This window comes from Xiphophorus couchianus, chromosome 17, assembly GCF_001444195.1.
Source record: "Xiphophorus couchianus chromosome 17, X_couchianus-1.0, whole genome shotgun sequence".
NCBI classification, from domain to species: domain Eukaryota; kingdom Metazoa; phylum Chordata; class Actinopteri; order Cyprinodontiformes; family Poeciliidae; genus Xiphophorus; species Xiphophorus couchianus.
Window position 1 is genome coordinate 7,861,946 of NC_040244.1, and position 18,859 is coordinate 7,880,804.

At 37.6% G+C, this 18,859-nt stretch overlaps 1 protein-coding gene across 2 annotated transcripts in view; it reads left to right on the top strand.

Moving 5' to 3' along the window:
* chrm2a (cholinergic receptor, muscarinic 2a) overlaps positions 1-18,859 on the top strand; it is a 78,495-nt gene that overhangs the window by 19,195 nt on the left and 40,441 nt on the right. Inside the window, exons 2-3 of one of the 2 annotated variants that reach the window (XM_028043523.1) lie at positions 13,069-13,219; positions 18,132-18,157. In XM_028043523.1, the coding sequence (XP_027899324.1) occupies positions 13,171-13,219; positions 18,132-18,157 (75 nt within the window). In that variant the 5' untranslated portion in view covers positions 13,069-13,170. The remainder of the gene's footprint in view (positions 1-13,068; positions 13,220-18,131; positions 18,158-18,859) is intronic. The other variant, XM_028043525.1, reaches the window with a different exon arrangement.

Here is an 18,859-nt window from a genome sequence, read left to right on the forward strand (position 1 = left end):
GGAGGTGTAAAGACACACACCTCACATAGATTAAATTGAAAAGACAAACTAGTTCTGCGCTCCCCAAATGGAAGTGTGGCTAGAACAAATATACATTATGTTGTAAAAAAAAAAGCAATACACTGTCCTGTTTTAAACTTAGTCACAAGTTGACTCGCAGCAAATGTGAGGATAAAATGCTGAAGTTAGAATAGAACAAAATCAATCTAGTAAATTAAAGTTTGTGGTTGTACCATAAGAAAATGTGGATAGATTCAAAAGGTAATATCACCTGAACAAAGGACGTTTAGCCTGGCCTTCATGTTTGCACATGGTTTGTTTTGGATGGTGCCTTATCCAAACAGCTCTCAGGATTGGTTCCTAAGCAGCGTATGTTGACCATTTAAATCAGTATTGACTTGCTGAAACCACTCGTAAGGTCTCAAAGTCTGCAGATGTACTGCATTTGAACCTTGCTCTATTTTTTGGTTAGTTAAACTAAATGTTCTGAGATGTACATGTTCCACTCCAGGAGGTGATAATGTGCTGGCTTCTGATACTTCGCCTCAGGAAAGAAGAAAGGCAAACTGAAATGCCGATACACACTGCGGTTGCCTTCTGTGTGTTTTCACTAAGAGACATAGATGCGATCCGAGTAGATGACAAAATTTACTGTACTTCACGTAGACTTTGTGTTACAGCAGACTGGGAGGTGTGAATTTACCTTTTATTTGCAAGTGCGCAGCAAAGTGTCAACTGATATTCCGACAGTGGCTTGAAAAGTGTAAGCGAACAGTTTGGTTAGCAACTGTTTTCATTTTAAGGCAAAACATTATGAAAAATGTCATGTAAGGAATTGCTGGTAATTTCCTAAAATAAACCAATACATTTATATTTACAAATTATTGCTAAACTTTTAATGTTCATTCTTAAAATTTTAGGGAGAAGAATACCTAAGCAGAAGTTGCACCCGAGTTTGGTGCCAGCTGTCATGAGCCCAAAACGATATTGAGTTATTTCTAGCTGCTGCCTTAGATTCCAGATGTCTTTCTTTGGAATGTCAGATAAAAGGATTAGCAATATTTTTACTGTTTAAAACAAAGGAGATGAGTGGCAGATAAGCAGTCAAAGCTCCACCTTTTGTCTTTGAAAGAGGTTACCCAGAACTGCAACTATTACTTGGTCCTGGACAATTTCCAAAAAACAAAACAAAAAACATTTAAAGCGTTGTGCACCAGTTGTGTAATTATTCACATTAAAACACTCAAATTAACAGAATAACTGAAAAAAACTGAAGCCAGTAGTTTATTGTGCTGGGAAAAAAAAAAGAAATGAAACTTGCTGATGCAGAAAAGCAGCACGCTGTATGACAAAGAAAATGATTTTTGGGGACATGAAAAAGAAATGCCAGCCAAGAGTATCGTCCTAAATTCTGTATGCAGACTTCGCCGTCTCTGTCTCAGCGGTTCACTCTCACAAGAGCTGGCAACCTAGTTATTATGAAAGCGGATGTAAGAAAACCCAATCAAATGCAATCCAGACACATGAAACTTATATTATAGGAAAATATATATAAAACATTATGCTGACCTAAATTGATAAACATATTCAGTAAATTAGGATGCGTGTTCCACAAAGGCTTGTTTGCGAGATTATAAGTACTTTTTGAAAATAACTTTTAAGCAGGTATTTAGCATGTTTTCAATTGAGCCAACATTTCTGTATTACAATATATTTTTATTGGCCTTATTCTAATATGTCCTGTTTTCATTACCTGCATTGAAAAAATGAAAAACACAAAGCAGTGCACAAATGGGAAGTGGATAAAAATGGTTTAGTTTTAGAAAGAGATTAGAAAAGTGTGGTTCTTTTCTAATTAAGAGCTTCTTGTTGTGCCTACCTGCATTTGTAGTTTGGTAGATGTGACACAATATCTCATACTTTGTTATTTTTAAAGGAGTGTATTTGATTGAATTTGGTTTTATTTGGTGCTTTCAAAGTAAAGGGGTCTAAATACAAACATATCCCCCACTTTTTTTCATTTTTATTCATAAGAAAACAGCACAATGCTGCCACCATTATGCTTTTTTTTGTGTTAATCTATTACATAAAATCTAAAGAAATTACAGTACACTGTACATTCTAGTTGAAAAGTGATAACATTTTCAACTAACTACTAGACTAACCCCAGTTTGAGACACATAGCTTCTGCATAATTTATCAGTCCTTTGGCTTCAATGGGAATGCTTTATTCTAAACCTGGCCGACACATGGGTAACATTTTAGAAATCAATTGCCAACACTTTTTATAGATATAATGGAGAACCAGGAATCCATCGTGGATAAAAGAGCTGTCGGTATTGAGTAGCAGTTTGCTTGGCAGCGAAGCATGAAACGTAGATAGGAGCGGCCTGACGTTGCGTGGCATCCACAGCCAAGAGAGCTGCATCCATCATGCAAAGATCATCTCTACCCTGTCTCTTTGAAGTAACGGTTCAGATCTGCTGTGGCAACACGACTTCAGCCACACCATTTTCTACCTCAGAAAAAAACACAAGCATGAAAAGGTTCTGCTCCTCTGGAGCTGCTTACTGTATATACGTCCCTGTGCAAGGGGAATGTAAAATGTTATGAAACCAGGTGTAACATGGCCAATTCAATCAGTTTCCAATTATGCCAAGCTACTCAGTCACCTATAATTCTTTTTAGCAAGTGGCTTTTTATACAGGAGAGGTACTTAACCCATAGTGGCTCAGTGTAAAAGGTCAGCGGGTGCAGGACGAATTAATTAAAAGAGGCAAAATGTCAAATGGATAATGCTGATTTTCTCTTTTCAAAGTATAGAGTTAATGTATTATAATGTAATCTTCATGGTAAAAAATTACTGACTCTTTCACTAACATCCATTCCACTCATTTACTGTAACCAAACTCCAGAGACTCATTGTGTCCCTTCACTTGCCCACGTTCATAATTTATGACTCAATTCTCGTACAAAGCCTAACCGACTCCCAGTGGAGTCTTACAGGCACTTTTTTTGTCTTTGCTGCCTCCAAGTTTGTTCTCTTCTTTTGAGGACTGGATATTTCTGAGTGCTGCTCAGACACATTGCAGGAAAATCCTTTATTCATCCAGACGAACATGTCTTTGGGATTAACATTTTGCGTTCAACAGGAAGGTGGTCACAAATGCAGGAAAACAAACAAATAAACTGTAGCAGTAGCTACTGGGAGCTAATATTTAGGCGATTTAAAAGCCAAACCATGTATATATGAAAAACAAAAACAGCAGTAGCTGCGCAAAGGTTTGTCAATATTCCCTAATGTCAAAAAATTACAATTTCACTATTTCAGTGTCTCTTTTAAATAATGCAATGAAAATAAGATGTGTGAATAAGATTGTCTACATGACAAGCCATTAAAAAATGCCAATCCTTGTACCACTTCCTGTCTTCTTCTTTGTATTTCCCATCTGTAGTAACAGATAGTGAATAAGATTGTCTACATGACAAGCCATTAAAACATGCCAATCCTTGTACCACTTCCTGTCTTCTTCTTCGTATTTCCCGTATTTCCCATCTGTAGTAACATCCGGTTGTTGATCACATTTGAAAATGCCAAAAAAAAAAAAAAAAACACCTAATCCTATTCTGTAAAAATGTGAAATTGGCCTGTTTCCATTAAGAAAATTTATTTTCCGCTCTTCTATGGTCAAGGAAAACAAAGCTACTGATAATATCAAAATCAGTTACAATGAGTGAACTCTTCTCTTGTTCCATCAAATTTAGCCCAAAGCAATCAGTTCTGACAATTTCACATCCTTTTGCACTTTTTTCCAGCCTGCAAACATTGCATATATAAATGGCATTTTTTCTTGCAGAGGTTCATTAAGTTTCTGCAGGTTGTACTGTGTATTAGTTACACATAAATATAGAGACAAGGAGGTAATGAAACAAGCCGATTCCGTTCTGAAGTGAATCATCAACTTTATAATTTTCACTACAAAGCAGATGATTTATTAGAAGCATTTTTTTATGAAATTTAACTACAAAATAGCTTTGCTGAGAAAAATGGAAGGGAAAAAAATGTTCACAGGGTTTGGATGGATGTATTGAAATGGTTCATTAGTTGTTACCACTGATAACAGAAACAAGGTCTGAGTTAGGTTATAGAGCACCAGTTTTCTATTTTCTATTTTGAAAGGTTGTCTCTCAGAGAAATGGAAATACATAATGAAAATGGCATCCAACAAATACTAACATGCTTATGGCTCAGAGGAAGATTGGGGAATAGAAGAAAGGAGAGCAAGAAAGCCAGGAAAAGTGACCAATAACCTACTTAGAAAATCAGCATGCAAGCACTTCATCTTTTTTCTTCTGGTAGCAGCAGGTCTGTGTGCCATCCAACAGGCAGTGGAAATGTTTATTTTCAATCATGACTAATTTATAATAAAGCCATTTGAGCACCACAATGTTCCCTGTTCTTCTAAAACCTAGAATCTGCTGACAATCTAGAATAATAATCTGTCCCAAATTGGAGGTAAGCTCTGGTTAAGAATTCACTCAGCTCCAATTCAGCATGACCGCTTCAATTTGTTTAAAGGTAGCAACAAAATAAGATCGCCGATAAGGAAAGCTCATCAATCAGGGTCATTGTAAGCCGCATGCCGTTTATTTTCCTTTCCAAGAGTTTTCACTCCTTTGAAAAAAGAAACTCAAAGTCAATTTAGAACAAATATCTGTTTGGGCGGAAACATCGCTGCATGCTTTCATAAAACCAGCTGCCTGAGCACAATGCGTGGTCAAATGCTGAAGTTATCAGTGGAGTGCAGGAGTGAAGGAGCCCCTCCACCACTTTCCTCTATTCATACCTGCTCTGAAGGATTTCAGCTCATCGGCAAAAGACTTCTGTGACAACTATTCTGCTGGGTTGAGATAAAATGTAACGCTGGAAAAAGAAAAAAAGCTAAATAATCAATTCCAAAGAAACGCCTGGGTATTAATCTAGAGCAGACCACAGAATGGTGCCGCCAAGGGGATTGCAAAATGATTTGCAGCGGGATTTCTGAGATGATTCATGGCCTGTAAAAAGCTACAATGTTCTTTAAAATTATTTCTTTTTACTTCATTGTTAAACTTGTGCAATTACAGATGAGCCCTGAGGCTTTTCAAGTGAAACAACTGTAAAAATAAAGAAGCCTCCACTTCAGCTACAAACTCTTCTGCTGTGCTAACAAGCACATATTTAGTTACACCATTATTATTAGATGAGTTCTCTCATTTAGAACAAGGCAAAAATAGATTTTATAGTGGCATTTAAGTGGAATCTACTCAGCATCAACATAAAAATGGTATGGTGAAGCGAGTCTACTTTAGCATAGTGACAACGACTTGGGGGTTAATTATACACTGACCTTAAAGGAAAAGCCAACATGTCATATTGGGTTCACAAGAAAAAGGCAAAAAAAATATTTATTTTTGAATATATATATATCACATCTGTTTTGTTTTTAAAAGTAAGGTTTCACAAATCCAAGTTTATATGGAATTATTGTTCAACTTTTTATTAGCAAGTATTAACACTTTCTTGAAGTCAGAATTTTACATGCAAGTTGTTTTTCACTAACCCAGAGTGTAAGAACTATAGCAAAAATAAACAAATAAAAAAAGTTATTGCAAAAATGTTTCACTTATGAAGGTTTGTGTCCTATTTAATCTTTTCCAATTACAATATATACATGTTGCCTCAGTTTCTGAAACTGCATTTTAATCAGCTTGTCCAGTGGATTCATTTAATTAGGGATTAATTTGATCAAAATGTCAGTTAAGACCAGCTTTTTCCATAGTGCATATACATTTTAACTGCATTGTTCCTATAAAACATGTTCACCCCCTTAGATAGTTTATCCTTTTTGATAATTTTATAAATTAATCATGAGCAACATTTTTTTCACAAAAAATGGCAAAACTTTAAAGTGAGACAGAAAAATACAAACTTATTCTTACAAAATAATCAGAAATAAAAATATGTGACATAAAATAAGTGATTGCATAAATATTCAACCACTTTATGGTGACTGACCTAATTCATCAGAGGTCCAGCCAATTGATGGTAGTATTCTCACAGTGAGTGGAATGGATTTTACCTGAGTGCAGTGAATGTGTCTCAAGTGATTGTAGTATGCAGACAGATGTCTGGAATATGCATTCACTGGTTAATCAGGAATCCTGGCTGCCATTACAGCATAAAGATATCAGAACACTCACTCTATTCAATAGAGGCAGTGTATTAACTTAGGATTAAAAGGATATGAAAGGATTGCATCTTTACAAGCACACAATGCTTAACTGTAGTTTTTTTAAATCCCTTAATAATGTACCAAAAGATCTGAAAATGTAACACTGCAACTCTAACAAAAGACAAACACAGAAAGGAACCCAGTGAAAGTAAATACTACCACACCTTTCTATCGATAATGGCTCTGTTCCTTTTCAATAAAACCTAGCAGCAGTTGTTTTGATGCCTAAAAAGCCTCTGCACTGCAATAAGTGCTGAAGTGCTGCCATTTGGCAAATGCTGAGGAAGTAAAACATTAATACAAAACAACTGAGCTAAAAATGGCATTTATGATTTATTTAGCATGTAGTTAGTTTGCACAACAGCCTTTGTTAAGAAGTAGCAGAACATTTGCAGAGAGAATTCAGAGAGTTAAAATGTGTTGGAGAGTTTCTCTTAGCCACAGTGTCATATTGAAGCTCAGATATAAAAATGGTAAAAACCATAATTGTCAAAGAAAACAGCCTTCTTTTGAGTAGTTAATGGAAATTATTATTATTCCAGCTAGTCTTGTTTATTTCCTTCTTAATACTCTCCATAAGTTCAGATTTGTTTTCTTTTTGCAATAAAGTCTCTTGCAAAGCCACTTTTTGATGCTCTGGGTTTTCCAGTATATTACCAGAAATGTATGACTCCAACGTTCAGTGGCCCCATATGAAAAGGTCCAGTCAGTCGTCTGCAGGATTATTGTTAAATCAAAGAACTGTTGAGTTTCATCTGATCCCTGTTTCTTAGGGGCATTTTACTGTGAACCTTTTATCTAAGCAAGCCTTGCTTTGATCCCTGCCTCCGTCTAATATGAGCCTGCCTGTTCTCAGAAGTCTTGCTCTGTTTACTTTGAAACATTGCCCTGCACTTTTTTCCACAGAAATAATTCTCCTCCTTTGATAGAATTTTGTCCTTGACCAGAAGGAAGATGAACTATAGATTTAAGGAATTGACTCTGTGGATTCCTATATAAGAATAAATGATATTTTTACTCTTTTCACTTAGCCTTTTGACAAAATTAAACATCTTTACATATTATATTGGTGTTTTTCCTGCAATTTGACCTTTAATTTAAATCTCTGTACACAGGTCAAGCTAGGTCATTGGAAGAAATTAGCAACAGGGCATTGCCAACTTAACATTTAATCTCCTAAGGAAAACTGCTGTGATAAAAATACAGTGAAACGTGTACATGGACTTTTTGAGTCGAGTAAAAGCGACATTTTTGTCTAGAGATGTAGAAAGATAATGTTCTCATGTCCCAAGATGTGATGGTGCCCATTTGCTTGCCTTTTATTTTTAAATAAATGAAAGAGGAGATGAAACAATGGGATTGTTGAACAAAGTTGGTATATCTAGAGGTGAAGTTAAAATGAGCTGGCAGAATTAAAAATAAATCCAGTTGGCAAGAGATGCAGGTGGAGGAAGAACTGAGGATGATGGTTCCACTGGGAAACCCTATGCAAGCTCATAAAAACTGTTTACACAGACAATACACTCATAAACATTGACAATTAGACTACTGACCCTATAGTTCATGCAGGAATAACAGTAGTTGCTGAAAGACCTTTAAAGAGCTGTTTGGTTCAAATTCAGCTCCAGTCAGTCCAAATAATTTAGTATCCAGTTATGTCGTCCTTACAGTTTAATTTGATCAGGAGATCTGAGCAGAATTTGGACAAGTTTGTATTATAAATAACTGCAAACATACCCAGGGTGTTTGTGAAAGTACACACAAACACCTTGGGAAGATTTTAACATCTTCTAAAATATTCTCCCCCCCTTGCAAACATCAGATAACATTTATTTCATTTTTACTAAGATTTTGGACCAAAACTAATTTTCTTACATACAATTGGACTACAAGTCATTTGAATTTCACCTTACCCTCTTTTTGTGTAAATGTTAAAAACTTAATTTGGCTACAATGAGCAGTAAAATTTGCTTCTTAATTTAGTGTAGGATCCACTTGTCTTGGAGACTCGGTTCAAACTCCCTTTTTCGTTTTGCCTCTGAGGTTCCAGAAGTAATTTATCACAGCAGATACTGCAAGTCTGTTTTATGGCACGAGGACAGTCTTCTGTTCTCAAGAGAAAAGGAAAGTGTGAGCAGCGACACTTTCACAAAGGATGTAATAACATTCACAACTCCGAACAAAAATGAAACTTCTACTTTTAAACTGACCTGCAAAAGTTGTCAACCTCAAATTAAAATTTTTAGATTACAAACACAAGCCTCAGTGTATTATACTGGAAATTTATGCATGCATTATTTCAAGAAAATCCTGGAGGAGAGGCTGCAGAAGACTTAGGTGAAGGTTTACCATGAACCCACAGCAACAATATAAGGATTTACAACAAAGCCTATCCTTGTGTTTGAATGGCCTAGTCAAAGTTTGACTCTGAATCCAACTGAGAATCAGTTTCAACTTTCTATTGGTCTCATGGTATCTCAGCAAATACAGGAATGTTTGTAGATGTAAGATGAAAGCATATTTTAATAGATATAAAAATAGGAAAATTGGTGTGGAGTAAGAACAAATTCCAGATTTAAAAGAATGACTTATGAAGCTTCCTTAAGTTTGAGTTGCGAGGACAAAACCCTTCAAGCAATTCATCAAAATTCGCTTTCATTCAGAGCCGAATAATGAGGCTTGTAAGCTCAGAGTCGCTCTGTTGGGACACAATGTTCAGAACTGCTGGGGGGAAAGGACAAGAGGAAGATATCGCTAAACAAATTCTGATTTAATTCCTGGTCGCTCTGATCTGAGGTTAAACAGATCCACTAATCTCTCGCGTGTTCATTTGAGGCTGTGAATCCATATGAGGATTACTTAGAGCGTTCAAGCAAAACGTCTTCAAATGTCAACCCACTAAAAACACGAGTGATAACCACAATAGTCAAGATATTGATTTAATGCATGCTGGCACTTGTCCATGCATGTGTCGGTGTTTAGATTTCTTGTCACAAGAAGAAACATAGAAGAAGATCCTGTCGATAGATCAATCCGCAATATTGGAACCATAATTCTCACACTCCAAAGAGACGCAGAAGCAGCAGAGCTGCAGACTCTTACATGGGCAGCCACTCAGACGGTTACATAATCCAGATTTTTTATCCAGACACACGTCCCCCTGCTGGGATGTTAGCTGGGAGCGGATAATGAAAAGCCAGAACCGATGTCCACTGAGATCTATGACCAGGTTCAGGCTTGTATCAGCAATCCCTCCCGCCTCCTGTCATGATGCTGATGTTGCAATAAAGCAGCGGCCCACTCTTGAACGGCGGAGGGGGGCAAAGCAGTTGCAGTCAAGAGACAAAGACTACGAGGAAACTGCATTACAGACGCTCCCTTCGGAGTTTTAAAAATGGAAACAGTGGAAGGCCCGTTATTGCCTATGCTCTCGATGAGCTCTCTCCAAACGCTTTCGACAGTTCGCAGCAGTGTGAACATGTATTTGTTATTAGACGGTTAAAACAGCGCTCCTTGGGAGATCCTTAGGAGATGCAGAAGTCATCATACATAAAACAGCCATTTCACAGAGGAGTATTCTGAGGGGAAGTTGTGATACGTGAAAGAAAAAAATGGTAGGACTGGTTTCATCTCTGTGGATATCACATAGAGCTAGCAAACACCTTTCCTCATTTTCCATTACCTGCATGCCACGTCCTTCTGCTCAGCTCTCTGCTTAATGGAGTTATATTAGATTTCTGTGCACAAAAGTGTGACATATTCATTAAAAAAAATCCAGAAATATAGCTGAATTTTAGTTTTGCTGACATCCAACTAAAAATCTGACTACTTCTAATAAATGGCTGAAATTAATGATCCAGTAATATAATCTATTAACACCAGCATCAAACACTAGCCAAACTTCAATATTTAAATAAGTGCTTTCCTCATTTCAATTATTTTATGAAGCGCACCCGTCCCTCCTGCAGGAAAACACATCCACAACATGATCACACCTGTGTGCGATTGTGTTCTTAAGCTTCCAAACTTCTCCCATTTCTCCTAAATGTAGAAGTTGTCATTGCGGTAAAAAGAAACTTAAATTTTATTTTCATCAAACCAGAAATATGTCTACAAATACTAAGGTCTTTGTCCAAACTACACTGGGAGACATTCCTCCAGATATTAAGATCTTTGCCCAATCTACAGTCTGGCCTTTATATTATTTTTGGATGAATAGCTTCTTCCTCTCTGAGTACAAACTCAGTATTCAGTTAAATATTAAAATATTTAAAAGGTACTATCATTTAAAAAACGAAAATATAAAAGAACATTTGAATACAAATAAAAAACAATATTTTTGTAATATCCATGTAAAATTTGATTAAGATTCTAAAGCAAAATTAATCTAAAGCCATAGTCTTTTTTTCTTTAGTCCAACGAAAGCTAATAAAGCATTTCTTTCTCATTTTTTCCTCCGAGAAACATTGAAAGTATAAAACATCTTCAGCAAGTTTGTTAGCATGCTTCTCGCCAAACATTTAGTGCTCTTTAGTGATGACAGTCCACAGTGCAGACTGGACACTTTATTAAATAAGACTTCCTCTCCCCAGAGGCCCTCCTCGTAGGAGATTAAGGTGATAGAGTGCAGATAAAGACAGACTCTTGGGCCTGGCTGTGCCATCTGAGAGCAGCTTTTTTTTTTTTCTAAACTTGATCTTATGTTTTCCCTTACCATCACACACACACTAAATCCAGAGTAAATCCACTGCTTGCAGCACAGAAGATACTCATCTCAGGCCGTGCTGCCCAACAGCCAATCGGTCTGAAGGATATCTATGAGAATTAGGAGTAAATGCAGCACATTCGGTCGTGAGGGAATTAACAGTCGGTTGGAAAAGGAGATTTACATCCGAAGCTACCTATTAGATATTTTAAGTGCTTATCTTTAGAAAACTTGATGAATAATTTTCATCATCTTGCAACAGAATTGCTGGGAGCTTCTACATCATCCTCCTACATGATTAAAACTCTGAAGTACACTTAAGTTTATGCAGTGTCTGATTAGACTGGCAGCTTTGGGATAATAAATGATTTAGCCCGCCAGAGACAAAGATCATTAGTCAAATTTTGTCCAAGAGGAAATCATATGGACAATGTGCAGTCTAGCTATGTGAGACTAAAGTTAAGTTCTTCAAAGTCTGAATGTGTTTAACCTGGAATTGTACTACTGTTTAGTACAATTGTACTAGTGTTTAGTACAATTCCAGGTTTCTACAAAACCTTTAATACTATTGACGCATGTTTTTGTTGGTGTTCTGTAACTTTTTTACTTTTTCGACCACCCAGTAGTGAGTTACATTGTGTAAAGAGCCAACAGCTCCTGTGCCTACACAGAGCAACATGTCATGAGAAGTTGTTATCATGGCAGTAGATCTGTTCGCCAGCACAGGCCAGCTTAATGCAGTGCAACGCTGTGTGGCCTTAGGGTTAGGGATTTATCCCATTATCACCTACTCCTGTCTCTCCCTCCTCAGCTTATTTCTCAGTTTGTGCTCAAAAGCAGCTGCAACATCAATTTATTATTACTTGTTTGTTGCGTCTGTTTGCTAGTAGTGTTTTTTAATAACGGGGGGGAAAAAAACGTGTCAAAGATTTATTAAGCTCTTGCAAATGACTTAAAATAGCTCTAATACATCAACATCGCCTGTTGGTGCTTCCTCTGTGAAGATGGAGGGCTGCAGCTCTCCGGCATTACAGTTAGATGGCTGTTTCCCATCATGCATGGTGTGTGCTTACAGTGAACCTGGCCCACAAGTGGAAGCTTTCACATGAAACTTGCAGTATATTGAGAGCACGATTATATTTAGGAGACATTGACTCAGTCACTGTAGCATATTGTGTCCATAGAAATATACACTAAAGTTGTGTCACCAGTGTATGTATTAAAGGGATACTTTAGTACTTCATAATTTCAAGTAGGAGGAATAAAATGACATTGAAAAAAAGTGGTGAAAGAATAGAGCCTTGAGGAATCCCACATTAGTTTTATTTTCTCAAATGTATAATTGCCCGAAAGCAAAAAAAATTTAAAAATTGGCAACTACAATCTTAACCATCTAGAGCGGTATCAGACAGTCCAATCCTGCAGCATAATACTTTGTTTGGGTCAAGAAGATTACTTGTTTTACAAACACTTTGGACTTTTTACTGTCAATATTTATTTGCCGTCACTTTCTCTTAATTATCACCACTTGTGTGTCTTTGCTAGATATGCTAGAAATAATTTTCTACATCTAATGAAATAAACTATTTCATCTATATACACTCTCTTTTTTTTTCAATAATAAAACAATAAATTACTAAAGTTATTAAAAAGTGAAAACCAATTTCAGTTTACATTTTGGCTGTGCAGCCCTGTTCATTTTTTTTTATTATCTACGTCTATCTGCTTATTTACATAGACTAACTCATGCTGAATCATTTCAGAAAATGTAATTAACAATAACTGCATTTCTAGAGTTTGCACAGCTGTGTTCCACGGGTCCCTAAATGAAAGCGCTTTTTGTAATCATCTGTGAGACAGATGATACAATTCCTACTTTTTGCCCTCTCAGAATTGTCTTACTTCACCATGTCCTCATTTCTAGTGTTTATAGTAGGCTGAACTAACCATCTGCTGGCTGTTTATTATTCAGAGGCTAGATAAAAGAGCGGTATCAACCTTTTCATCTACATTTTAGTAAGAGCTGATAAGGTAGCACTAATGTCCATGTGTCCATTGCTCATGCTGCTTTATCTCCTTTTCTCACAGTGGCCATGGCTATTAACCATGCGGCTGGAGCCAGATACGCCCATCGTTTCCGTCTGTCAGAGAAAAGTCTCTTTGGTGCTACTCGCAGCGCAGGCCCTCTGAATGTGCCAGCGAAGCACACGAAAATCCTGCGGACTGCTTAATGCTCTCTGTAAGTACAAACACTTCACACCAACAGTCTGTTTACTCATGACACTCAGACCAAGTCAAGTCCCACTAGAGATCAACTCAACCTCATTTTTAATTTTTAAATGAATCTTTTCCCCATTAGGCTCTTATTTCTCAAAATATTTAAGGCATCCACAACATCTCTACATACACAATCATGCAAGATTTTAGTTCTAAAATAGCAACATGTTTTTGATGATGAATAATCTTTGCTACAGTGGGTGAAGATGCACAGTTAATTTCAAGAATCATAGATGTAGTTTTGTACTTCAGCTTCTTTCCTTCCAATTCTGCTCTTTTATGCACTTAGCCTGTAAATGGTTTCCTGGAATCACTATTAAGTCATGTGTGTGTCACATCAACCTGGCACTTAAAAGCTGTTACAAGAGCTCATCCCGATCAGTAGATGCAAATGAGCTCTTTATCATTAGGTGTAAAAGTGAGGTGGAAATCCTAAAGGTTTATTATGTGCTAAACTGAGCCAAAGCTTGATGTGAGAATGCAACTCACATCAGATATTTTCCTTTTTACTGTTAACTTTCTTCCACAAAACATGACAAATTGCTGCTTACCACTCAGGTACAGATTACCACTCAGGTACAGATTTTCATCCTGAGTGCTGTTAAAATGAGTGTAATATTCCCAATATAACATATACTAATAAAGTAAGCAGCTCCCGAACATTTTGTTACCTTCTCTCTGGAGGTCAGCTGGGGCCTCTCCCAAAGTTCTGCTTTAATTAGTCAGTTGATGGTTCAGAGATCTACTTGTACTTATTTTAAGAAGAGCCAAACATTTCCAGTGGGAAAACGTTTCAAAACTGTTACTTGCTGATGTTAGCAAGTGAGAGTGGAAAAGTCCAGCAAACAAACAAGCTATTTTAGACTCACCGGGTGTGGTTTCACTGGTGTATGGGGGATAAGACTCCCTTCTCGATTTGGGTTTTGTTACATTCACGGTTTCTGCAGAACAACTTGCATTTTAAAAAAACACCTGAAAGAAAAATAGTCCCTTTAAAAGCAAGAATAGAATATGCCAAGAGCATTTCTAGTGATGTATATTCTTTTGACTGCTTTCAGTTACATATTTTTATTCAAAATCGACAGGTTCCCATTGATGTCGATATTAATTCGCAAAAACCTCAAAGACTATATTTCTGCCAGCCTGGATCATTTAGCATTTTTGCATATCTGACATGACATAAATATGTTCCTGACACTGTGCATCAGGTTCAGATGTTTCAAAAGCCATCAGATCAGATGTCACTCTGCTACACCAGACAATCTCTGCAGACAAAAAGGAACACCATGTATAGCTATGAGCAAACACTTGATATGAACAACCTCACTTCTCACTGGAGGATCGTGTCGTGTGTGGACTTTATCAGCACATGTGGCATCTGCACGTACACGCACACACACACACTCTCACACCACCGTTTGAAGCTGTTCCACCAACAACACTGTCAAGAGCGCTCCCTCTTCATCATACTAATGCTGTCCAGAGTCATATCTCAAATGGAGCTGCTGCTCTTTGAACTGAGATTTTATGTAGATGTGTGTGTGTCAGTGTTTTTTTCTCACTGCATATCTGTGTCTCATTTGCAGTAGGGATAATGTCACTTGTGTATGTGCTGTTGAATCTGAGTGAAAAGATTAATCTAATTTTTTACCATATTTATATATAGATTTTTTCTTTTCAGTGATACCCCAATGAACTGTCTGGCCAGTTCAGCATCTAGCAAATAGAAACTCCAGGCAAGGACTAACACAAGAGAGCAGTGACTGCAAATGAAGGCAAGAGTGGAGAGAAAACAGTCAGAAACTATGATGATGGGGCTAAGTACTCAAGAGAAGAGACACAGAAATGTCTCAGAATAGGTTCACTGCACACTCACTCTTTATCTGGTAGCCAATGCATATGCTCCATTTCACCAAACATGGGCCTATTGCAGCATGAGGGAGCTAAGTACACTCCTAGAATTAATAAATATACATGTCCTAAATCTCCAGGGCAATTAATACAATCGTTTTCTGAGCCAAGCTCCTGAATTCAACTCGGTCGACGCTCTCTACAGGCTTCTTGGATGTTAAGGTGCATTAATTTTCAGGCACGTTAGTCAGAGGCTTGCTTTTATGGATTGGCTCTCTTGAAGTCAACGATGGGTCTTTGGGATTTCTCCTCACTGATGTACAAAGCTTCTGGGAGTTATATTTGTTGCAGGAGAAACATGCTCAAAAACATAAAACAATATTGGGCAAATTGAAAAAAATTTGCTTAGAATTCTCTTTGTACCTCTTCAGAAATATTCCAGTCCACCTTTCATAGCAGTCACTAACACTGATTAGATGGAGAATGTCTGTAGTCATTTATTTGTCAATCTTGTCACAGTTTCCCCAGTTCATTTAGGTTCAGATTAAGACAAAGTCACTTAAGCATATAAATATTCTTTGATCTAAATAATTCCATTGTAGCTTTTGGTGTATTTTTAGTGTGTATCCGCAAACAGGTTTTCTTCCTATATTGCCCTGATTTAGGTCAGGCAATCGTCCCGTTAGCTCCAAGCAGCCTTATTATCTCCATTTAAAAAAAGGTATTCTTACAATAAGATACTACCACCTCTATGTTTAACCGTCATTATGGTGTCTTCAGAGGAAAGTGCAAGTTTTGTTGTGCCCAGAGCATCGTCCTCCACAAGTTTGCTGTGTTCTTTCCCGACTAGTGATTTTGAAGACTGACTATTCTCATAACAGTTTTGCATAAAGTTTTTGTTTGAGCCTTCAAAAACTTAAAAAAATATTATTTTCCTTCTACTTCACCATTATCCACCCTTCTCTCTTAGTCTGCTGCATTAAATATTAGTAAAATACCATGATGTCTGTAGCTGGAGTGTGGAAAACGTTTATACTGTCTAATTACTTCTGAAAGGCATACAATTCATTTCTGTTTTCTTGCTTTGCTGCTCCCGCAGAGTTTGTTGTTGTCTTCAGTAAATTGAAAAGCATTTAATTCTTCCTCACTTTTTTTGTTGTTGTTGCCTCTGCTGATGTGTTTGAGCCTACAGTCAAATATTGATCAAAACGTTCAGCCCCGGTGTGAGGAGAGAGATGCAGTGAGGGCGAGGGGCTGATATTCAGAGGCATTCGGTTGGTGGGGAAGCGGTATTGATCGCACTTAAAGTGACAAGATCGAGGAGGCCCACTTTGACACGTTATCCCTGCTGCCGCCAACAGACAAAGCGTGGGCCCGAGGAGCCGGACCGATTGATTTCTGTGATCATGAATGGCCCGAAACCCGTGAATCAGTCATTCAAGCCAATGCAGCTCGAAAAATAAGTCACCAATTTTTCATAGCGCTGTGATAAGGACTGACAGCCTATTTGATTTAAGATGACAAGTAAATGCTACGGTAATGAATCGGCCTCGTGTACCATCTGACAAGCAGAGGAGTCCTCGCAGCTCTGGCAATTATACCCAGCGTGTGAAGCACACAAAGTGGTAGTTTATTTGAGACGGCAGGTATTGCAGGGCAAGTCGATTCAGGCGTCTCTGGGATTTTGTTGTGCATAACTCAGCGGTGAGGCATGAAGCTGATATAGCCTCCCCTGGTCTTATGATCATCCATCAGGTAAAATTGCTTTCTTCTTACATTAGGCTGTCAAAGGGAAATAACAAATGTAGCCTTGCAGAGCAACACATGATTACAGGGTAATAATGTCCTGAGGTCAGAGGGATGTGACCTGCTTCTCAGCAGCAAGTGAAAATATTCTCTGAATAAGACGATGGATTTCTCCATCGTCTTTATCCAGCTGGCTGTCAGTCAGGCTGCAAAATCAGTTTTTCCATGTTTCATTTAACTAAAAATAGTGATTTTTAGGAAATTATCCAAGGCTGTCATTTAAACTTTTTGACCACTAGTCCAAACCATCCTTTCCCCCGCAACATCCCGGTATCAGAGGAGCATTTCGAGACCCACATTTGCTCTGATTGATATTGTTTAAATCCATCACTATAATCTTGCAGGAAATTGCACCGGCTTTTTCTTGGTGTAATCGAGATATGGGTCCCGCCGAGTTAGAAGTTAGAACGAGGAGGGAAATTAAAGAATGGCAAGACTGAAGGGAGGAAAGCGACTATACCGCCACACAAAAAAGAGAGAGAGAGATGGTTCGGGAGATCATGATGCATTTTTGAATGGAAAGAAAGCACAAAAATTAATAAATAAATCAGATGCAGTCACTGAATGAAGGAGAGAGGGGAAAAAAGGTCTGACATGCTTCAGTGATTGCAGTTTCTTCCATCCCCGTGTTGCCTGCAGGTCCCTGATTCCATGGGCTGCATAACCAATTACCCATGAAAATAAGATGGGAAAACTCGGCTGCAAATTATTAATACACACAAAAAAACAAGTACACTGGTCACAGAAATGGGGCAGCACTTGAAAAGACGGGTAGTAAATGAATTTTCATAATGGTAAATGGAAAGAATATGAGAGCAACAATAAACCAGGTAACGGCTTTATTGGAAATTACTTTTCTCCACCGAACGTTCAGATTGCCACAAAAGAAGGACCTGTGTAGCTTATCTCAACAAGTACAATATTTGCACATGCAGTTACAGACGCGTTGATTGTATTGTGAGATCTTGGGCTTTGCAAGGAAGGACACAAAAGGACATTTGAATAAATAAAGATTACAAAATGGAGTGGCTGCCTCAGCAAAGTGGAGAACATATTGTGTGCATCAAACAGCTACCATGGACCTCTTGTATGCTTCACTGATTATTGTTTTCTTGCCCAGTCTGCCAATTTAGGTGAATAGCAATGTCTTGCTAGCTTTGATAAGCTCATATGTTGTTTTGTTGGTTAATAATTTCATTGTATTTATTCATTTGCAGCGGTCGAGAATCAACAAACAAATTTTGTAAGTAGGACAACTTTTGTAATCTTTACTGAAATACAATCACAAATAACATTTACGCTTACAGAATGCTTTCTTGCTCTCTAAGGCAGATCTGTTATTATACAATAGTGATTATCTATAGAGCAAACAATTAATAAATCATGCTAAAATCCTCTGCAGCTTCACTGTATCTGTAATCTATCATTTGCATGTTTTTTTGCGAAATTAGTCAGCACACTGTCTGTGAAAGAAAATGACAAATGAGATGTGCAAAACAGCTCATCCTCTAAAAAGTCCTTTACTCTGAAACAGCACCGCTCATGTCCACTGTTTGCCAGCAAAAGTGAAATACTTTGCTAAAAGGCACATCTGTGTTTGATGAGTTCAATGTGACAGCAGCTTGTTCAGCCCTGGGTACCACAATCTGGGCTGCTGAACAAATAACACCCTGATGTGCAAATATACATGTACTATACTGTCTGTATGTTCTGGTTCAAATCCAGCTATGATCATGTATTTTTGGGAGAGCTCTGACATCTCCAAATTCAAGTAGACATGAAAATTAGCAGATTTTCAACTCTGGTGATGCTGTTGCATTATTTTAGTTGAGTTTAACAACCTGTGTCTAGCGAGAATCTGACCCCTTATAGGTCATTTCCTTTCTTGCTTTTAATTAGGTTGTAAATGTCAACATATGAACGCTTCTCTTCCGCCATATGCAGC